Below are 23,398 nucleotides of genomic sequence, written 5' to 3'. Positions count from 1 at the left end.
GGCAGTTGTCCCAATCACATAATCACATGTGATATTAGTTTACAATATGCTGTTGTAGTAGAATATTGCATATATAGTAGTTTATAGCTTTACAGTGATATTAGTTTTTATAAGATCATTCTGAATGCTTAAAGTATTTTTGTATTTTTATGTTTTGTGTGTTTTATGTAGTCAGTGTTGTGTAAATCTTGTGTGTGCTGTGCTTTATTTTCTATTACACTGTATAACTGTACACACGCACGCGCGCGCGCGCACACACACACACACACACACACACACACACACACACACACACACACACACACAGAGTACATATACAGTATATGAAGTTACATTCCCGGTCGCTAGGTGGCGGTGTGTCCCGTGTTTGACGGTAGTTTTATACAATAAATATGGCTGCCCGCAGTATAGCATGTTTGGGGCTAAACGCCCTTTATTCCTCCGTTTGCGCCCCTAAACAGGTAAATTAATACTTACATTGTTGTACTTTGTGTTTTTACACTTTTATATTGAGTCTGCATTGTTCACAGGTGAGAACAAGGGAGCGGAAAGTAACGTCGGGAGGTAAAATAAAATAGTCCATCTACCTGCCGTTAGCTTGGTAATGCTAGTTAGCTGAGGGACAAAACACGTTTATATTCCTTTGCATATATGAAATATCAACGGTGTTATTACACATCTGTGTGATATAGTCAGGAGACAGTGCTGCCTGAAATACAGAAGGTATCTTATCGGAAAGTCTCCGTCACGTGTGAGCAGGCGGACGTCCTTCATTATCAAACGTTGTGCGGTTTCAAACTCAATTTTGTTAAAATTATTGCTGTGTAAATTGCTCGTGGCAATATGGCCAAAATAAAAAATCACCATATTTTTAACCAAACGCGTCGTTACTGATATTTGAGGGAATGACTGTTGGTGATTTCATGAGATATTTACACACCAGTGATTTTCTAGTTATGTGGATATGATGACCTAGCAGGTAAATGCAAATAATAAAACAGCTAGAACAGTCAAATAAGTTGAGTAAGTTGCATTCCTTTACTGTAATGCACAATGAATCATGTGAATTACAATATCTGAAATCCCAAATGATATCTAGTGTCATATCGCAGTATTGATAAGATAGATTACCAGGTGAAACCCTGTGTGCAGGCGCTGAGGAGCTGCTGGGGTGCCGTGCAGCAGGTCAGGGATTACTATGTGGACTGGAGGATGCTGAGGGACGTCAAGAGGAGACAGATGGCCTTTGACTACGCCGATCAGAGGCTGCGGATCAACTCACTGAGGAAGAACACCGTCCTGCCCAAAGAACTTCAGGTAGGATTTCCCCTCAAACTCGTGCCTCCTCAGTCACTTTCTTAAATAACTGGTCGTGGCGGTCTTCGCTGTGTTTTTCACTGTTATACTTCTTCTAAACAATGTTGCAGTTTCTTGGTAGTTACAATCTAAGAATAGAATAGAAAGCCTTTGTTATCAGTGTATAAGTACGAGTTCAGCCCCTGATCAGTGCAATTAATAAGACAGTTAGAGACAGACAACAAGCACACACTCAATAATATGAAACTAAAATAAATGCTATTAAAAGATATGTTTTTTTTTTTGCACTTAAAAGCATTGTGATTTGCTCTAAGAAATACAGTATATTGCATTTGAAATGTTGAGAATCCGTTGGTACCAAGCATGTCATGTGAAGTTGTTGGCGAGGGTAATAAGTTTTGCTAAAAAGTTTGGTAAATTTTGGTGGGGGAAAAACTGGCATGCCCAATTTCAAATGGTTCAATTGATGTCTGACCTCAAGGTATGTGGATTAAAATGGGTTCTGTGGGCAGCCTCGAGTCTCCTCTTTGCAGACATGCCCAGTTTATGCTAATCCCATGCAGTTTGGGGCACAAACGATGCCGTTGTTTTTTTGTTTGTTTTTTTCAGTGGAAATGTTTTATATTCGCCTGTTGTAAAATGGTGTTATGTGCATCATGGGGCCTTAACAGTCTTGAAGTCGCATAAATTGGGTTTAACTGGAAAGCTGAGACTCTTGTGGATTCAATGAGTACAATTTTATTCATGTGTGATGATGTTAGCCCCCATAGTAGGCATTTTGTTATCGTGAGACCTTTTGTTTTAGAACTTGACATCACTGTATGAAATGCCCTATTATGACCTTTAGGATAATCACAGCTTTGTGAAACTGTACATCCACAAATGAGAGGATAATTCAAAAGACGAAAACGGCAATAAATCATAATATCGTACAGCAATTCATATTGAATTGGCACCCAAGTAGTAGTTATAGTAGTGACCTGACTAACTGGGTGCAGTCAGCTCAGTTTTGGTTTGTGCCTGCAGGAGGTGGCAGACAAAGAGATCGCAGCGCTTCCCAGAGACAGCTGCCCTGTGAGGATACGCAACAGGTGTGTGATGACATCTCGACCTCGTGGAGTCAAGCGGAGGTGGCGCATCAGCCGCATCATCTTCCGTCACCTGGCAGACCACAACCAGATGTCCGGGATCCTGAGGGCAAGGTGGTGACCGGGTATCAGTGGGGTGGAAAAGCTGGATTGGATGACCAGTAGGCTGATTCAGGGGCCGCAAGGAACACAACTCGTTTTGACGTCAGCACATGTGGAATCCTTAGAGCCAGTGCTTATATCCAATGTGTTGCACACTCTGCAGCCATGAAGTTGTGGTTGCATCCAAATCCATGTTTAAAACTGTACTTTCTGATTGTCTGCGTCAGCAAAATGCGCTTGCTTCCTGTGGCACGTTTAGATACACAAAGAAGAAGAAGAAAGATGACGTAATATTTAAAGAGAGTATATTGATGTGACAAGGCGTTAAGGTTTAAATGTAAATTACTCACCTGTATGAATAAACATGTACATTGTCTGCCTCTGCCTCAAGTGTCATGTGTATCACCACGTGCAAAGGAATCTGTTCTTGTGGTCAGAGTTGTAATGTTTTATATATTAAAATAAATAAAGTAATTAATGTTACCCATTTAAGTAGAAATTTTATATTTGTATCTGCATGAGAATGATCATGATAAGCAAATGAGGTTAAGCAAAAAGATGTAGTTTAGTAGATGGCTATTGGATCTGTCTATCAATAAATAATATACACTAGGCAAAAAAAGTTCTGCACCGCTATTTCAGTCTATAATTTCTCCCCTTTATTTATACCCAATAGTGTTGTATCTTATACCGTTGTAAAGCCTGATTTGTCCTCTTTCCAACGAGATACAACTTGTAAGGATCCTGCATTTCTGGAATGAGTGACACCGGTAATTGTGTGGGAAGCGACCAATTTTTTTTTTGACAAAATCCCCTGCAATATTTTTTCAGTTGATCATTTCTCCCATTAAACAATACCGATTGGTGTTGTCTTTTATACCGTTAGAAAGCCTGATTAGTCCCCTTTTCAATGAGAAATAAGTTGTATCTGAGGTACGCAGTTGATTTTAGTTTTTTTTTTTTTAAGCCTCTCAGTGGATGACGGGTCTAAAATACTGATTATCAATATTTTTTCACCTGATTCACACTATATAAAACTATGAACCGACTATCTAACATTGTGACCAGAATACATAGGGGTATGTCTCTCTGAAACATTTTGGCCAGAGAAAAAATATGTATAAATGGTCTTTTGATTGGACATTATTTTTGATTTTTATTTTAAGCCTTTCATCCTGTTCACTCAGGTGACAGCTTTGCTACTGACAGATAATTTTTCAATTTAATTTTTCAATATAATTTTGGATTTAAGAAAAAAAAAAAAAAAAAAAAAAACAGCCTGGATTAGATATCTATATCTATCTATAGTTGTAGATATAGAGATAGATATATTTATAAATTACGTATTTTAGTGTTGAATCTAACAATACAATCAATACACTACAATTACAATATGGCTATATGCTAGGTGAACAGTAGATGGCAGCAAATACCTCGACACCGTCTAGTGTAACAGAAATTCAAAAGAAGAAGAAGAAGAGGAGCCACTGACGTTATCCACTCCAGTGAGGAGGGATTTCACTTGCCTCAGGACCTCTGCGTATTTTGTGTAATTAGCTGACAGTTACAGACTGAAACTCCATCCAGACAAAATCCAAATGGACCTAACGGAGCAGGTACATGATGTTTCATTGACCAGTTTACTTGCTGTCGATAGATAAAAACCAGCGTTAGCATGCTGCTCAGCTGCTGGGCAACTGACGTGAGCCCAGCGAGGGAGACGTTAGCTGACCCGCGTTAGATAACTGCGAGAGATACCTGCTGGTTTAACAAGTTCAGCCTAAACTGTCTAATGCTAAGTTATGTGGAAACCAAGTCTGGAGCGTGTATTAAAGATGCACAGTAGTTAATGTGCTTTTTTGAGTGTTAATCTCGGAAGTAACGTCGTCTTTTCTAGAAAAGTCTGCGTTACGTTAGCGTTAACTGGTACAACAGCTAACGTGAACACGATTTCCATTAGCAAGGAAACAAAAACGAAACTAAACACTATATTTATTTGGCTATTTAAAATGAGAATTGTCACTGCCTCGGTTAACTTGCATGTATTAATGATGGCAGAAAATGTGAGTATTATCAGGTGATGATTGGCAAGCATCACAAACCAGGCTTCACTTCTGGAAGTATTAACTTTACACTTGGTCAAGGTAACGTTGCCACAGCTGGTAATAACACTGTTAACCTTAGTCACCCTGAAACTTAAATGAAGAGAGTAAAGACGAATATTTTACGGTAAGAATTAGCCACGTGCTAATCTACAGGAACATGATAGCCTATAGATCAAAGTTAGCATCTTAATGGAACCAGCTAGCCCACTGCACGTGTCGTGATGGCTGTGAATTAGTTCTGAATTAATTAATCATTGCATAAGAAAATAATGAAACGGTCATCTTAATGAATATAACATTATGTAAAACACCTAAGCTATGCAAAAACAAAATTCTAGGTAAAAATGCCAAACCACAGGAAAGCATAATACCAAAAGTAAGTAACAGCACTATGACACTGGGAATGCATGTTGTTTTTTCTTTGTTTGATTTTTTGTGGTCATGTGCAGTTCTGACGCCTGTCAGATGTTCCAGGGATGTGTTTTCGTGATCCATTTTGTTCCCCAACACAGATCAACCAACTGGAGGCAGACTTGCAGGAGCTAGGCGCCTTCTTGGAGAAGGCAGAAAGGGAGCGAGTGAAGGAAGCCCTGAGGCAGGAGCAGAAGAAGGTGGAGAAGGAGATTGCATCCAAACGGCAACAGAAAGAGCAGCAGGCCAGGAGAGAGGCAGACCCAACTGCATCTTCAAAAGCAGCATACACAGTCAAAATCACTAACTATGGTACGGTGCCATTTTTCAGACTGATAGTTAACTTGTGAGTTAGGTTGAGAGTAAGAGAATTGAATAACTACTTAGAAGTTGTTCTCTCTTTTGCATGTTCAATGCAGGTTGGGACCAGTCAGAGAAATTTGTCAAAATCTACCTTACACTGAAGGGGGTGCACAAGATTCCATCAGAAAATGTGGAGGTCAACTTTACTGACAGGTAAATTGTTGTGCAAAGTTAATCTTTACATTTGTAGGTAACACATTGCCTCTGCAATTCACACTCATCCAGTAAGATATTATGCAGATGATTCTCATGTCAGTTTTCAAAAGCTAGTTGCAAACAGTGCTCTGCAATGCAAGGTTTGATACACTGAGTTTTGGTTCAGAATAATGCAGTACACAATGTATTTGTTGCAGGTCTTTGTAATGCAAAATATAGTACAAGCAGTTTGAGCTGCTCGACGGCAATAAGAGCAGCTATTAAATCAAATTTCAAATTCATGTACAGTAATCTTAGCATTTAATAGACATGCATTGGCAGTTTGAGTGTACCCACATTATGCTGTAGTTTTATAGGTTTTCTAATGTGAGTCCAGTGTGATTTCTCTAAATGTTCAGTTCAAACAAGCTGTGGATTCAGCACACATCTTCCCTTATGGCTGAATGTTTGTTGACGTAGTCCTTTTTGATTTTTTTGAAACTCGACTACAGAAGTAGTATTCTGCATGCATCAATGTGCGTCTCACTTAGCTGTCACCGACCATATAGTTGTATTTGACTATTTTCCCTCCTGCAGGTCATTTTCTGTGCTGGTAAAGGATCTAGACGGCAAGAACCATCAGATGTCAATTATCAATCTGCTCAACCCAATCGATGTAAAGGACAGCTATAAAAAGGTGATGAAACCCTCAGTCCCCAAGCTCTGTAAAGCAGTAAAAAAGAGATAGATAAAATAGATGAAGGTTCGATGTAAGCATTCAACATTATATGGGAAGATAGCCCCAAATGCAGGGGTGTGAGATCAAGCTTTTGTGTGAAGCAGTCAAGCCAAATACTTTCAGCTAATGAACAGTCTGAGATACCCCTGCAGGAGTTTTCTAGTCTACTCCATTCATGCACTATGGATTTGGCAGCTTGCCCTTTCTGTAACTACTGTACCTTTGTTGCCCTCTACAGATAAAGACAGACATGGTCCTGATCATGTGCAAGAAGAAGACAGCCAAGAAATGGGAGTGCCTAACACAGGTGGAAAAGCAATCTAAAGAGAAAGAGTAAGTTCACAGAAAGATTAATGAATTCTATTCTATTCAGTACAAATACCCAAATAGCACTGATTTCAGGGATTTAAATATAACAAACATATACCCACTCTTACCTTGCTCTTCCACAGTAAACCTGCCATGGATGAGAACGCAGATCCCAGCGAAGGCCTGATGAGCATGCTGAAGAAGATTTACTCAGAGGGGGATGATGAGATGAAGAGAACCATCAACAAGGCCTGGACAGAGTCCCAGGAGAAGAAAATGAAAGGAGAGGACATGATGGACTTTTGAGCTGCATGATTTCACCCTCTCTCCCTCCCGGCCCTGAGTCAAGGAGGAGCAGGACTAAGTGAGGCCTGCCAGGGCTGCAGCTGCAGTGACTGCAAGAATATCTTATTGTCTGAAACTTATAGTCCAATATACAAGTCATACATCTCTCCACAACATGTAGATGAAACACAGAAATGAAGTGCTGGTTATAAACTGTGTGGCATGAATAACAACTAAGCCCTAGAAGGCCCCACTAGCCCTGCTTTGAAAACAAGGTTACTCAATGTCATGACATGGGGGACTAAATAATGACAAGGAAACTGCATATTCATGATTAAAACTGAACCTGGGTAGTTTAAGAGAAAAGAAAATGTGAGACATGGATCTGAGAAGTACTGTTTTAAATGTCTCCCAATTGAGAGTTAAGTGCAGCTCATTTAAATCCATAACTAAGTTTTCAGAAATACATTTGCCAAAGTCAGACACAAAATCCTATAATGAAGACAACCATGTGGCCTCCACCTTCCATCTGCTTGTGAAATGGAAAATACATTCATACAGCAGCTTATCTACTCTCCACCTGCCAATTGTAATTATTTTTTGATTGTGTACAGTTCCTTTATCATTCCATTGTCATTACATAATTAGCTGGAGAGCTCTTTAGATAAAGTGAGACATTGCAGAGGCATTACTGCTTTTGCGTCATTCCAAAGTAATAGTCCAACTTGGATGAAAACATCCAAGACATGGGGATACATTTCTGCATATGGGCTTGTGGTTGTTAAGATGTGATGTAATTTACTCATGTACATGCTACATTTGTTAGAATGGAAGAAGTGTTTCAGTCCTAAATGCAGAATTACATGGCTGTAACCCAGTTGTTGCATTTTTATATCAAGTATTGCACTCTGCTCAAGTTGTGATTTTTATTTTTCTTTATTGATATCAATTGGGTGATATTTGTTTCTGTTTGTTTGTTTAACATGAACCATACTTGGTTGTTCACTCTCAGGTTGTTTGTGTGATCATAAATCATAAACAGATCTCGTCATTGGCTTTTTGCATTAATTTGTGTTTTGAGTCTGAGATCAGAATGGATGATCTGAACAACCTACATAGACATCACCTTACCTAGATGATTTTATTATTATTATTATTATCATTATTATTATTATTAGGGGCGGGCAGCCTAAGCTGCCAGGTCCCTCTTGTATTCCTGTGTGTTCTTCCGGGGAAATCCTACTTCCCATGCGCGAAAAATCACCAAATTTTGCACAAAGGTCTAGTCCCATGCCAGATTACCTCAGCTGCAAACACAAGCCAATAGTCCTGATGTTGGCGCTACAGCAAGCCTCTAAATTTCAAAACTTTGAAAATTTATAATAACTCAACCATATATAGTACAGCTTTACAACTTTCATCAAAATGTAGCCCCAATACTGAAGAAACCTTTGTACACTTTACACTCAAATATCAGTTTTGAGAATCAGTCATTATTAAAAACAGTGATTTGAAATCTGCCTTTCCATGCATAGGCGGCTACTATCATGTGACTGGCTTAGTCAATTTGTGAAGCCTCACATGAATTGACACTTGCCAATTAGCTCAGAGATAGAGCATTGTCCTTTGTGCCAGAAATTGTGAGTTGATGCCTCAACTGATACAAAATGCACATTAGAATGCCACCTTTCTTTCATCTTCCTATTCTCCACTTGTTTCTCAGAATTGCCTAAATTTGCCTAAAACTGCCTGGCCCTGACCATTGCTGCACAGCAGCTATTATTATTATTATTATTATTATTATTATTATTATTATTATTATTTTAATGTATTGGTTTTCTAGTGAAGATGCATTATAGTGTCAAAATTTATTTTAAGAGCCTGTCTGCTATTCTTGTAGTAGTCCCAGTAAAGACTACTGCACAGTTAAAATAATCTCTACATGTGAACTGATAGCTTTGATTTATGTCACCATCAATAAATGCATGTGGATGATGCATAGGCCACAATCAGATAATTTCTATTCTTGATGTATTTTTAGTGCATTTCTTGTGGATCTGGATCTTAGAATGAAAGAAAGGCGTTTTAGATTTAGCTAATATAATCACAGCTGTCTTGTGGGGCAGCCTGTGACCTTGTCGGATGGTTGGGGGGTTTCATTGAACTAGTCTGACCTGAGTTGGTTTCTGCACTGCGTGTTTTGTCCACCAGATGGCAACCTTTGGCCAGTGGTTTGTAAGCTTTTTCTCAGGGGATTGCAGATTCTTGGGTTAAAAAAAAAACAATCCAAAAAACATTTTGTTTTGCTTTATTGTTGACGTCAACCGATCTGATATTTAGTTTTGCAGGGACTCAGATGTTTTGGCAGCCCATACAGAGAAGATTTTACTGTCCACAATAACAAGTGTTATTGTGTAAGTGTTTTTGAGTGCATCATCAAAACATAAAGACACTGCTCTTATTTATATGCATCCTTGGTCGAACAGCATTTCACAGAATATGCTGCACATTTTATACATCATTCTGTTGATTTGTTATTCCATTTCCGACACCAACTGCATAGACCTCAATGGAGATGACAAATGTGCAAATCTATCAAACAGGTTCATATCTCTATCTCTGAAGACAGCAGTCATATACCTAAATATTAACATCTCCTATGCATGGCCCAAGACATGTGTTCAAAAAAGCACAGGCATAATGAGCAGGTTTAAAATAAAATTCTTGCTTGCTCAACCAGCAATTTGCAGGCCTAGAAGTCATACATTTCTCAAATCCTTACGCAGCTGCTTTTATGCTACATAATTTGAGGCCTAGATAAAAGTAGTGGCTCCAAAGGGTGGTTCTGGATCACCAGGGGGCCGACGGGTGTTCCAGGAGGTCTCCACTAAAATATAGACTAGTTTCATTCTTATGCTATAGAATTAGAATTACCCTACTCCTCAAACCAAAGGCTTGATTCTCCATCATTATCTCCCCATTTACATTACAAGCACTTGCAGGCCCTGTGCATTATCAGATTATTAATTATAACAAAAATGAAGATACTTTTGTCAAGTAGAGCTCTGTCTCGTCAAATATGAGGTCAAATCTTTGGGGAACCCCAGCTGGGTGGCAGCATTTTGTCAGTGGCTTTGACTGGTTTCTGTTTGAGTTGCACAAAGACACGGGCAGCACAGATGTGACTTCATTCTTTTTTTCCACGAGCTGTTTCATTCATATTTTTTTTTTTTTTTTTTTTTTTTTTTTTTTTAACATTATGGGGGTCATATCGATACATCTTTGATTGAGAATGTGCCTGAGCAAATCGTCTGGTGTTTCTCCACCTACCCACCCGCCTCTGCCCGTGACGTCGCTGCTCGCTTTATAAAGCCGGGGCGCCTGCCGCTCGGGCATGCCAGATGGATATGAGTGAACGAGGCGGATCCGGTGCACACAAACCCGACAATTGAGAGTGCAACGCGAAGGGGGACATTCAGAGTGAAATTTGCGCCGCTGTGCTTAATGGATACTGGTTGTTTCACCGCCGCGCAGCGCATTTCATGTCACACCATGAATCCGGATTTATTCAAGCCTTGTCCGGAACGTGGAACCCAGCAAACCGCTGCCCCGGTGAAAACGAGTCGGAATAAACCCGAGCAAAGCAAACCGGAGCTGGCCCAGGTGGTGACCGACTCTAAGACGGGACGATCCTACAGCAAAGGGAAGCTTTTGGGAAAGGTACATAATTGACTCGGTGTGATTCAGTGTGTGTTCATGTTACCTACGGCAGTGTGTGAGCGTGTGACACGTTTTGTCTGAGGCGAAAGACTGTGGGATCGCTGTTTGTTTGTTGTCCCTTTAGAGTCAGGGCATTGTTTCCTAAAAGAACTGACGCTGTATCTCGATGCGTCAATTTCCATGTTTTTCCAGGTGTGTTCGTTGCGGGAATAGGGAATGACCTCGTGGTGGATATGACCAACTCTTCCTATGCTGTACGCGTCATTGGGCGCAAGGTGTGCCCAGCATGTGCGCACCAGTTCACGGTTTAGTGCCACCCCCTCCCCAGTTTATATGCCCTTTCAAATGGCAGCTAAATCAATAATCCTGATGTCCAAGGCATTATCCGCCTCACTGACAAACAGCACACCGCTGTACTGATTTTAATATTCTATCTGCATCGTGCCGTGTATGAATGGAGCGGCCGTGTCTACATGTTGCGCGTCATCGATACGCTGCGTTGGGCAGGCAGCCAAGTCTTTTTTCCTGCTGCCTGCCGCAGAGCTGAAAACGTCTCGTCAATTTCACAGTTAATGAATGCAGCAGCCCGCTCTGCCTCATCCTTCATCCCTCAGGTCGTCAGGCAAAATCTTTATCGCATCTTAAGCTATTGATGACCTGAGAGAATTGCACGAAGAAAGGCAAATAAACATTTGCATATCTATCTCACATCAGATAATGTGGATTTGATTGTCATTTGCAGCAGCTTGCCAGAGGCTCCAAGGCAAACAAAGGATGTTGATCAGTTCTTGCCGATTGATTAAAACCATATGGCAGAATAGACTAAAATCCTCAGATCACATACCCTGGATGGATTATTTCCTGTCCATCGATCAACTTGTGTCCTTTGCCTCCCTGCCAAGCGTGCAGAATAGGCTCTGCTGTTGTTGAATCATGTTGCCTGCTGTGCCAAGAATCAAATACTTGCCATTGGGGCTGATTATCCTTGGCCACTGCAGGTTTTCAACCTGATGCTATGATAACTGACCAACCTGTTTATTTGTTTTTGTTTCCTCAAGGGTGGCTTTGCAAGATGCTATGAGATGACAGACCTTGCCAACAACAAAATGTATGCTGTGAAGGTGATTCCACAGGCCAGGGTGTCCAAACCACACCAGAGGGACAAGGTACATAATCATGATTTAGTTAGTCTCACATAGGAGCTGATCGGTCATTTGAATAGCACTATTGATGGCGAATGCATCGATTTTCAATTTTTTGGCAGATCACAAATGAGATTGAGCTCCATAAAACCCTTTCACACAAGCACGTGGTGAAATTCTCCCATCATTTTGAAGACCAAGAAAACATCTACATATTCCTTGAGCTCTGCAGTCGCAAGGTGAGATTTCACAGCCTCTGTGTGTTAACAAGTGTGTGGCTTAATCAGCTCTGTGTTGGAGTTTGCTTGAATGCATGCAGCTTGTTGTCTCTACGTATGAGCCAAGTCATTAATGATTATGTTTAGGGTCCCATTCAGAAAGGCCCGTGCACTAAACCGCAATATCTAATCTGTCACTATGTCACTGCGGCTGTGTGTTTGTGTGTGTGTGTGCATCAGCTTTGTACCGCGTCACTGATGGATGCGGGGTTGACAGTTCACTCATTGCCCTGTCTCTGCAGTCCCTGGCACACATTTGGAAGGCGAGACACACGCTCACTGAGCCAGAGGTGCGATATTATCTCCGACAGATCATATCCGGCCTCAAATACCTCCACAACAGAGGCATCCTGCACAGAGACCTCAAACTAGGTATGTGAGTGTATAGTATGATTCGCGTTGTTACAGTGAGATGTTTCACATGCCACTGTGGCACCAACCTGTTTTGCTAAAAGAACATATGTTGTTGTCATTTTTTATTGATTATGTCTTTAGTTTGACTTTGGGCATTCCAGCGTTGTGTCCGAATTTCACGCGCTAAAGCATCCCAGGAATCTGCTTTGACTTTCAGTATGCACAAGTTATCTATGGAATGCTGACTGGGCAAATGTTTTTTGTCTCTATCAGGCAACTTCTTTGTCAATGAGAACATGGAACTACGGCTGGGAGACTTTGGCCTTGCTGCCAAGCTGGAGACGGTCGAGCAGAGGAAAAAGTGAGCCTTATGTCATTCATTTAATTTCTGAACTGACATCTTTCTTTGAAGTAGAGGCACTCAGTTCACACAAGGGAAAACCCAGCCTTTTACATTTTTAAAGAAGTAAATCTCGCTGTCAGTGCTATTATATTCAGATGACAATTCTTGAACAGTTCCTTTTTTATGTTGCCTTACTCCAGTGTATTAATTTATAACACAGCACTGCTACTGACAGGGTTCCCACAGATCATGGAATTTTTGAAAAGTCTGTTCAGACAAGGAAAGTTGGGGAGTTTCATTAATTTTTTTAGAGAAGTCGTGGAATATTACGGGGTTTCGTTGGTCTAAGTTTAAAAAAAAAAAAAAAGAAAAGAAAAACTATTAAGCTTATTATTTAGCAAATGTAACATTTTGTTCACATTATGTTCATTTATCCCCCAGAATAAAATAGAATAATGAACTTTAATAAAACCCCTGAAACCAAATGTGTCTTAAATGATGGTTGCTGAAGGAACAATCATAACACTACATTATGTAGGTCATGGAAATTCAACGTTTTAGACATGGAAAGTAAGGGAATTTTATACTTAACATAGTAGGAAACCTGTTCTCAAACAGTAATCACTTTACATGCCTTCCTCAGCAAGGATCCTGAAACATTTCAGCCTTAAACTATTTTCTGGGCTTGTATAACACGCATTAGTTTAAAGCCATTTTTTCAATTACTAAGCACCTTTCCACTCCCACAGCTTTCCTGTTGAAAGTACCCAACTAAACTGGTTTCCAAGTGGTGGTTGAATGTAGCGCTTCAAGCAACAGCTCTTGTGGTTGAACTCTCATAAAAACCTGTTTGACACCTTTTGTCAGTGCTCGCTCTCATGCCATAAGAATCGGTAATGCCAAGCCAAAAGTGAAATAGTTTGTCTGTGAGACTGTGTGACAGCTGTGTGAGCTTGACATAGCAGAAATGTTTTTACACATACAAACCAACCGTCCCCTTTTCTTTGTCCTCCAAGAACGATCTGCGGGACTCCTAACTACCTGGCGCCCGAGGTGCTCAACAGACAGGGCCATGGCACAGAGTCTGACGTCTGGTCCCTTGGCTGTGTAATGTGAGTTTACTTGTCCCCGCCTGATTTTTACGGCCAGTTATTTGCTTTGTGCTGTCATCTGCAAAATAGCATTTGTGGTGTTTGTGTGGTGAGGTAAAAGTTTCACTTGTATATTTTGGGTGATAAGAGAGGAGTCATAGGTTACATTTATTGCTGAAGTACAGGTAGGTAAAATGCTGTATTGGTAGTTTTGTTTGCTAGTTTTTTGTTGTAAGCTAAGATACTGATGATAAACAAATAGTCAGTGAGGTAATCAAGGACCTTGTACTTACCCAATAAGATAAACAAAAAACAAAACAAACAACAAAAAATCCCTGAGAACGTACAGATAAAAATCCCTCTTTAAACTGTGGTCTGAATCTTTACATTATCTTTTGAGTTCACCGACACATGGTTTCTCTCTTCCAGGTACACACTGATGTGTGGAAACCCTCCCTTCGAGACTCTAGACCTGAAGGAGACCTATAAGTGCATAAAAGAAGTGCGGTACAACCTGCCCTCCAGCCTTCCCCCTGCTGCTCAGAAGCTCATCTCAAACATCCTGCAGAAGAACCCCAGCGACAGACTCACCCTGGACCAAATCCTGAACCACGAGTTCTTCACCAAAGTATGCAAAGCCCATGGTAGTTTTGTCAGTGTAGTAAAACGATGATAAATTAACATCAAGTATAAGTGGTCTTTTTTTTTTTTTTGCCATCAGCCAGAAAATGGTGTCAATGCCAACTCTTTCAGTTAGTAGCTATTTTGCACATCAGATTGATCCTCATTTGATTTTGAAAATGGTGCTTGAAGCTGCAGCAAAATATAGCTCTATATACCTTCCTGTGTTAATATCATTTCAATGCACGGCACAAGTACTCGTTTGTCTCGATTGCCTCTTGCAGTGATAACTCATGTGGTGGTGGCACTTAGCATGCGTCTCTGGTGCCTCAGTCTAGGATGCATCTTTTTGTATTTGGATTTAGCACAGCTGGCGCTGAGTAATTGCATGTTCCTCGTGAACAGTGCCAGTCTCTAGAGAGGAGAGTGGAGTGGATTGTGTGCCAGCCCCCTCTCTCTCCTTCTCTTCCTAAACCGCTCTTGAATTTTCCCCTCACCTTCTCTGCCGCTTCCTCTTTCTTTCTTGACCAGGGCTTCACTCCTGACAAGCTTCCCCCCAGCAGCTGTGTGATGGTGCCAGAGCTCCACCCACCCAGCCCTGCCAAGAAATTCTTCACCAAGATGGCAAAGAGTCTCTTTGGCAAGAAGAAAGCCAAAGGTAAGCAGCAAAAGCAGCAGTTGGTAACTGACGAGCTGGAGGAGTGGGCCATCCGTTTTGCAATCATTAGGTTACTCATTTTTCACCTTCCAAATGTCTTACACAACACCGTACCTGCAAGCCAGATAACATGGTTTTGTCTCACTGTGGAGTTATTTTTTCCTTTTTTAACTGTAGTCGAGTGCAATGAACTGATATTTATCTAGGCATTTCTGAAAGCCAGGTGTTTGACAGCTTCTCCCTGGTTTAACACAATCATGATAAATGCATTTTGTTGTTGCAGTGGAAAAGATTCCATGCGAGGAGAAAGATGAGAAAGACCTCTCTAAACTGGTGTCGGGCATCGTTAAGTGCTCCATCAGCCGTCAGATCAGCTACAAGACAGTGGGACCACATGAGGTACGGCGCTTTCCTCTACTTCTGCTAGAAATATGTAAAAGACCCAAGCGAAAAATAGGGTAATTCCACCACACTGGCTCCACAATTCAGTGTTTCTTCTCAGATCTGCAAAGGGAAAAACCTGACGTTTATGTTCTCATGGCATATGGCGTCAGTGATGTAACTGGCAGACGTACTTCAAACAGTTGGATGCAAAGCAATTAATGGCTTTGCGGCACCTCATCTCGACAGGCTAATTTTCTGGTAAATGACAAGAGCAACGGAAATGGTGCGAAGTGAGATGCCTCCTCGCCGACTACACGGCAAAGCAATTTGCTCAATTCAATTGAAGAGGGATTTTTCCCCCCCATCTTCGAGCAGCATTTGCAAATAACGACTTTGAAGACATTTTTAGACAGCCTGGGTATGAGACACCGCATATTGAGCTATTTGTTCAACGGATCGTGCTTTTAATTATACACACACTCATTGCAAAGGAATTGTCTCCTACTTCAAAGGGCTCATATTCAATATTGAACTCTTTAGTTTTTTTTTTTAAACACAAATTGCGGTCTGACATGCGATATTCACACGCCGCCTTTTTTCCCCCATCCCAGCAGAAAGGGGATGCAAGACAGTGAGTTCTCTAGTGTTCTCAGACTATTTTAGAGCTGTGTTTGTAGTGTTAGTTGGAGGATATTGCCATGGCAGATTTTTCTTTTTTTTTTTTTTCTTCTTTTTTTTTTTCCCTTCCGTGAGAGCTTGAGCTTCAGAACTGGGGCTGAGAGCAAATGCCACTACAGCAGGAAGTTCGTTTGGCCAAGTCTACTTTGCTATTTATAGAGCTCCACTGATTCCTGTACAGACGACACTGTTTGCTCTTTTGAGCGTCTATTTCTTTGTCAACCTGATAAGCCTGTGCTCTGAAACCAGTTTGGTGTGAAGAGGAATAATGGATGTTTTATTGTGCGAATAGTCACAAATTGTAGGGCTTAGTGGTTTAATGAAACTAAACAAAAAAAGATGACAGATATTGATCTTGCTCATGCTTTTAGTGGGAATGCTGATTTTTTTTTTTTTTTTTTTTTTTTGGGGGGACCGGTCTTCTCTACACCACTATAATATTTATACTTATAATGTTTTTGTGACACATTTCACTTTTTTTTTTTTTTTTTTAATTAAAAAAAAAATGCAGCTCCTGCAATTTGGACATTACACTTGGCATTTTCACTTGAGTGCAATCACAATGTGATAATTAGCGGGTCACTGTCGGGCAAAATTTGGAAGAACTCAGGCAATTAATACATACAGGCTGAACACGGGGGAATATGTTATGTATTTGTATTTTTAAAACATCCTCAGTGTCCTTGGCATGCTGTGAACCTAATTGTACTTTGGTTGATAATGTGAAAGGCAGGTCGAGGTTAAGGTGAGCTAAGTGCCGTCTTGTCCTGCCACCCAGGTGCCGTCTCCCACCGGTCAGCTGGTCAGCTCTGTGCCTCTCGAACAGACTCCTGCTGAGGAAGAGTCCCGGAAGTCAATCTCCCGCTCCTTCAAGGGCACCATGGCCAGCAGCACTGAACGTAGGTGACACCGCGTGTGGTTCACATTATTTTTGCTTTTCTCTGCTTGTGCTGTATTGACTTAGGATTTCTTTACTCCACACTGATAACCTGGCATTTTTTGGTTACTAAAGTCTGCCGTGCCTTCTGTTGTTTGGGTAGCTGCTACACTCATGAGTCTGACAAGTGTTTGAGTCATTACGCCAGACAGCCTTTGTATTTTATATTGTGCCTCTCCCTTCATTTCCTCATCCTTCCCCTCCTTCTTTCTCACACTTCTGTCTTTTGTCACGCTTTCCTTTTTAGATTCTTTTGTGCCTTTGCAGTACGTACTGCTCACTGCTTTTTTTTTTCCTCTCTCTTTCTCCAGCGTGCGAGGATGTCCTGACCCCAGCAGCTGTTGCTGAATCAGCCATGAAAGTTCTCAACAGCTGCCTGACTGCCATGCCTTCAGGTAGGAGAGCGCATAGCCAGCAGCCCCATGTTACCAACTGCACAGCTAACTTTGCATTAATACAGCACCGGAAAGAATCTCAGTGCAGTGGTGCCAAATGGGTTAGCATTTCTCACATGCCCAGATGATTAAAAGTGCAGTAGATTGCAAAAGCACAGTTACATTAAAGTTTTTCTAATATATTCACTAGCATGAGCATTTATGTCCAGTAAGTTTAATCTGAATCCTCAACTACAAGAAATGACGGCAAATGCTGAATAGCATCTTTGCAGCTGAGTTTTGGGTTTGCCCCCAAATCATAATTATTCATTGTTTAAAATGAGTCCTGCTTCACTTCAACTTAAGTCACTGATGCCCTGAACATTATGCACCTTTTTTCTTTATACTGTACTCAAATACATATGATATATTATACATATTCACTGTAGTTGACTTATACAGATTTTTCCTTACCTCTGCCACTTTTTTTTAAGATGCCCCGAATATCTGCTGACTAATGTATGCTCGAGTATCCTTAAACTTAGTTTTCTTAACATTGCAACCTCAGACTTTGCTATAATATGCTGATTCATGGACTTTTCAGATGTTTTCTCAACCTTACTTTCTCTTACTTTTACCTGGATTTGATCACATGGTTTTATTTGATTATATGCTGTTCTCCTTAACACTGTTTTTATTTTTATTTTTTTTCCCCTTTCCTCTTGCCTCTGCAGCAAACAGAAACCCACCCTGTCTGTCAAGGCCGCAGTCCTTCCTGTGGGTGACTAAATGGGTCGATTACTCAAACAAATACGGTTTTGGCTACCAGTTGTCCAACCAAAGCATCGGCGTGCTCTTCAACGAGGGAACTCACCTCAGTCTTTGTGACCAGCGAAAGTAAGAAGCCGTTACATCAGCCATAAATAAATGCATAGCGTTTTATATGGGGTGTCATGTAAACACTTATTCACTGTGCGTGGGTTTGGGCTTTTTGTACCTCTTATATAATGAATCGTCTCAGCCAAGTAATCTAATTGGCTGGTGATGTGTTGCAGCCATGCTGATTTATTCCCACTAAGCTGGGTGGGTACGTGTCATCAAAAATTGAAATGGTGGCTGATGGTGCTAACTCTTGTGGGATTCAGGCGGCTATCTATCTTCTGTCTTGCTTCTTTCATTTGCGGTGCCTTTCGACACGACTTTGGAGACAGCTTGGCAGAAAATACAGATGCCGTAGTAACTGTCGCATAGAAATAAAACCCAATGTGATTGTGAATCACATTGCACAATGTGTGAATCACAATTGTGTGCTAATGAATTTGACAGTGCAAAACACAACTGAATACCTTGCCACATCACTGTCATTGCTACAAATGATGGACAAAAGTCTTCTCTTACCTGAAAGCATGATTTTGATAAGTGTGTCTGCAAAGGCTATTCACGCATCTGTTTGTTTGAAAGTATATTGGTTGTTTTAGTCTCTAATATTCTCTTCATCTAGCAATCAATGTCTACGGGGTACCTTTAACTAATGGATTTTATTTGTTCTTTCTTCCCCCCTAAACAGGACGGTCCACTATTGCTTGACCAACAACAAACACTTCACTTTCCCGGCGAGCTCTCTACCTGAGCAGCTGCGCAGCCAGAAACAAATTGTCGAGCTCATGGCCAACTATATGGAGCAGAACCTAATGGAGGTATGATAAGAAATGGAGTCTGAGTAATTATTTAGCAGGCTGCAAGCTGTTAGTTAAAGTAATTATTTAAGACGGTGATAAGAATTTGCAGATGATAAATAATTTGTCATGTGAGAAAACATTATATTGCAGAGGGAAAAAATATACATTTGCAGTTTTTTTTTTTTTTTTTTTTTTTTTTTTTTTTTTTTTTTTTTAAATTAAGAGTAAAAGTGGATTATTACAGCTCAACCTTTTTCGATGTTAACTAAATCTTGGCTGTCCTCTTCAGGGTGGAGACCTTCACTGTGAGGAACAGTCTTCTGCTCCTCCTCCTCTGCTGCTCCAGTGGGTGAAAACAGACCATGCCCTGGTCATGCTGTTCAACAATGGCACTCTACAGGTTCGAACAATTTAATCCCATCATTTATGTGCTGTTAGGCATCTGTCTGACCAAAGAAATTCAGTTTACCAATAATCATAGGACCTAGTACTGCGCTGACAGATTGTTCCTGCTAGCACTTTTTTTTTTTTTTTTTGAACACACCCTTATAGATCTTGAGAAGTCTTCAGAATACCCAATGCCAGACTGGAATAAAAATGATGTAAAGATGCCATTGTAACAATTATATCAGATTATAGTCATTTTTCTTACCAGCTTTGTCTGTTTCTCCACCCCCTCAGGTGAACTTCTACACAGACCACACCAAGATCATCCTGTGCAAGTCGTCCGATGGCTCCTACCTGTTAACCTACATAAGCCGGGAGCGCGTCTCCTACACTTACCTCCTCAGCATGCTAACTGAGATGGGCTGCTCCGCTGAGCTCCGACACCGACTCAGATACGTGGTCCAGCTGCTTCAACACCATACTGATGCCTGAGAGTGCAGCACGACGCCTCCAAGGCTGCCTGACTGGCAGGTGCCTCAGAGGCAACCTGTCTGATCAACACCTTTTTGTTATTTTGTGTTTTTAGGCAGCCTGATAGAATTTTCCAAGGCAGCTGCCCAGAGGGGCCAATGCCTGCTAAGTTGATAGGTGGAGGACTGTTCAGCTCTACCGGGCTGGTGCCTGGGAGGCAGCAGAATAGCAGAGTTATGGAGGGTCAGAGGACCTTTGTAGACATCAAGTAGTCAGGAAGTTGCCCATCATGGCAGCTGTCTCAAAGGTATGTGCCTATCCAGCTAAAGCTTCAAAGGTATCCACCTGGAAGGTTTTCGATGCCTAAAACGAGGGACACACCTAACTGGCCTGAAATATAATGGAATCCTCACAAGGCAAATGCCTAAATCAACACCCTAACCCCTAATCCCCCTCCCTCCCTCACTCAAACCACTGCTTCTTGGCTGGATCTTTCAAAGCCACCAACCAACCAAACAACCCTGCAGCTTTCAGCTTCCCCTAATAGCCAATGGCCAGGGCATGGTTTCTCAAATCTATCTAAACACTAAAATCGTCTTTGTCCCATTCGCTTGCAACGGATCAAAGATGGTCTTACAGCTACAATGTTTCTAGGCTAGGTTGTCCAGAAGTGATTTTTAGCAGTAAGGTCATGTCTGCCGTTGACTTGGACTGGAACTGGGATGATCTTACAGCAGAGATGCTTTTGGGAAGAACTAGGTTTTGATTGGAGAGAGACCCTCCTAACCTCGGCTGGTTTCTGGCCTCTTTGGACTATGGTGCACATGTTCATTTTTTTCCCTTTTTTTTTTTTTTTTTTTTTTAAGGTATTAGCCAGCTGTTAGACTATTGCATCACACTACGGTCTTGACCTCCCATGCACAAAAAAAAAAAAAAAAAAAAAAAAAAAAAATCCTGGCCTTATTTGATGATGGTGACGCTTCGGAGAAAGTCATTGCTTCTGTGACGCTCCGACAACACCTTTGTCATCTTTTTGTTGTTACTGATTAAATAAACTTCACTGATTGGTACACGGCATTCATAAGGGGCTATGGGAGTAACACAATTTTGCACTATCTGTTTTTGTAATTTCATTTGAATTGCAGAACTCTTTTTACTTCCACTTGTATTTTATTTGTTTTTAACTAGATATACCAAAAGGCCATTTTTTTGTTGATTTGAAATTGATTCATTTTAAATTCACATACAGTAGGTGAATGTGTATGTGTGTGTTTGTACCACACATGTCATGGACTGTGCTTGGTAAACAAAACTGTTGGTTGGAGAAAGGGGGTGGGAGGGATAAAGTGCCTTTCTTAGGGATGTCTGTATAGTGCAATAACAGCCCTTTTTGTGAATGTCAAGCTGGATACAAACAGGATTAGAGATGGATTTTTGGAGGTGGGATTTACTTTTTTACTTGAAGCGGAGTTTAAAAGTAGGCCCAATAGCACTACAGTCTCACTACCTGGTATAAGCTTTTAGAAAAACTGGTTATCATAAATATATAGCCCAGTAATATCTACTATAGGGGGGGGAAAAAAGAACACATTGTGCTCCGTTGTACTGTACTGTAATCCTTATTGGTTTACATTGCTTTCTCAAACCAGAGTTGTATCCTAAAAACTGTGACCCTGAATGCAAAGTATTACGTACTACAAGTATTGTGTTTTCAAAAAACCCAACATTGTGAAAGCCATCTGCCAGTTCAGAAGAATCTTTATTTTTTGGCACATAATGTCCTGTTTATTTATTTTTTATTTATACATGTTTTTTTTTTTTTTTTTTAATTTATTACTGTGTAAATGTTATGCTCTTGACACGAGGAATATGTTCAATTCTGATCACCTTTTTTATGTACTGTACTTGGGGGAAAGCGGGACAAGAATAAAGTTTATTGAAAATGAATTTAAATTGGACGTATTTTTAGACATTTAAACATCTTTCATGCCTGGTATGACGGTCTCCATGGTGATATTTGCATCCGCCCGAGACATTGTCGTTTAGTTGGTGGCGGTGTGAACACATCAAAAACGCCCTCATATGACGTGTCTTTTACCACAGTCCTACTACACATTAAAAGGTCTTTGTTTGCCAAGTCAGACAGTAGTCACTGCCACTTATGTGTGGCAGGAAATATCAGTCAAGGTGCATGATGTCTTCATCAATGTCGTCTTTGATCTTTTCACCCCCGAGAAGTGCCACATTAAAATATCATTTTGCTTTCATATCCCCTTTGAATGGTATTTTCTAAAATGAGGAAGCACTTTCGGTACATAATTCAAAGGGCTCTTTGGAAACTTTCAAGCGATCAGATGAAACTAAGCTCACCCACAGTCTCGCCTTAACTTAAAACAGAGTTGAACCAGACTAGGACCGAAAGGGAAAACTGATTCTCGACCTGGGAAAATGTTTTGATAATCACGTCAGTCAGAGATCAGTTAGAAATCCCTAGAGAAACTTTAACCAACAACAGAAACCAGGCTTTAAACCATCCAACAACTGATCCATCAGTTGAAGACTTATTTTATTTTATTATTCTAATTAATTTATTTATTGAGGGTGGTGACTCTGGTTTATGAATCTGTTCTTTAAAATCTGTTCTAAAAAAATCTTTCACTATTTCACTTTCAGTTTTAAATGTATCACACATTACAAACTTCAGGACGTGGACAATAAAACAGGCAAAAGTCTACCATGTCCTTGGAGATGTAGAAGTTATCACAAATTCTACTGTTGCACTTAAGAAATGCACACACTGTTGTGAGCTAAATAACTAAAATGGGATTTTTTTTTTTTTTTTTTTTTTGTCAGTTGCTGCACAGTCAATTTCCTCAGGAGGAATAAAGTCTGTTTCCATTGGTGTCTGGTGAAAAGTGAAACTTGAGAAACGGGTTTTCCTCTTTAGCAGCCGACCTCAAAAGACAGAAGTTCAGGTTAGTTGGGTTGCAACCAACAGGACATCAAGATCAGGAGTCAGTGGGGAAAAAAGCTGAGAAAGCACTCACAGACAGCGAGGAATGACATGGCTGCAGTATTTTTTGACCACCATGGATGATTTGTGTGAGCATGTTGCATGCGACACAACTGAGTCCTAAATTAGCTCTGGCCTACTGTTTGGCTGTTAACAGACCACGCTGTTCTGCAGAGAAGAGCGCTAAACATGACCTCGTTCTTGTTGCCCTGAAGCCTTCAGCGGTCACATCACTGACACCCTGCAGTGCTCTCCTCATCAGAGCATCTGAACAACAGCAAGAATACATAAAGCTCTCATCACAGCAAAACTTTTTCTACAGTAAGGACAGTAAATGTGTCCGTTTTACCTCGAGACAGTTACTCATCTCAGTATCAGTGTGGTGTGACTTCATTAGCTGCACAGCGCCCACAG

General features: G+C 40.7%; 3 protein-coding genes across 3 annotated transcripts; all 3 read left to right on the top strand.

The window, feature by feature from the left end:
* Positions 1–348: 348 nt before the first annotated feature.
* Positions 349–2,891, top strand: mrps14 (mitochondrial ribosomal protein S14). Its single transcript, XM_030073569.1, has 3 exons — positions 349–461; positions 1,153–1,317; positions 2,344–2,891. The coding sequence occupies exons 1-3, from the start codon at positions 393–395 to the stop codon at positions 2,524–2,526; spliced, it is 417 nt and encodes a 138-aa protein (XP_029929429.1). The 5' UTR covers positions 349–392; the 3' UTR covers positions 2,527–2,891.
* Positions 2,892–3,965: 1,074 nt separating this feature from the next.
* On the top strand, positions 3,966–7,910 carry cacybp (calcyclin binding protein). The gene is made up of 6 exons (XM_030075293.1): positions 3,966–4,123; positions 5,125–5,335; positions 5,443–5,539; positions 6,119–6,218; positions 6,499–6,593; positions 6,713–7,910. The coding sequence occupies exons 1-6, from the start codon at positions 4,106–4,108 to the stop codon at positions 6,873–6,875; spliced, it is 684 nt and encodes a 227-aa protein (XP_029931153.1). The 5' UTR covers positions 3,966–4,105; the 3' UTR covers positions 6,876–7,910.
* Positions 7,911–10,260: 2,350 nt separating this feature from the next.
* On the top strand, positions 10,261–21,918 carry plk3 (polo-like kinase 3 (Drosophila)). The gene is made up of 15 exons (XM_030074854.1): positions 10,261–10,574; positions 11,633–11,740; positions 11,839–11,955; positions 12,237–12,366; positions 12,622–12,709; positions 13,708–13,803; positions 14,212–14,410; positions 14,935–15,061; positions 15,345–15,460; positions 16,902–17,022; positions 17,372–17,455; positions 18,169–18,331; positions 19,002–19,131; positions 19,403–19,513; positions 19,795–21,918. Exons 1-15 carry the CDS (start codon positions 10,359–10,361, stop codon positions 19,990–19,992), a joined length of 2,004 nt encoding a protein of 667 aa, XP_029930714.1. The 5' UTR covers positions 10,261–10,358; the 3' UTR covers positions 19,993–21,918.
* Positions 21,919–23,398: the final 1,480 nt, after the last annotated feature.

Source organism: Myripristis murdjan, chromosome 17, assembly GCF_902150065.1.
Source record: "Myripristis murdjan chromosome 17, fMyrMur1.1, whole genome shotgun sequence".
NCBI classification, from domain to species: Eukaryota; Metazoa; Chordata; class Actinopteri; order Holocentriformes; family Holocentridae; genus Myripristis; species Myripristis murdjan.
The sequence above is the reverse complement of the archived record's forward strand: the minus strand, read 5'-3'. Positions and strand labels throughout refer to the sequence as shown.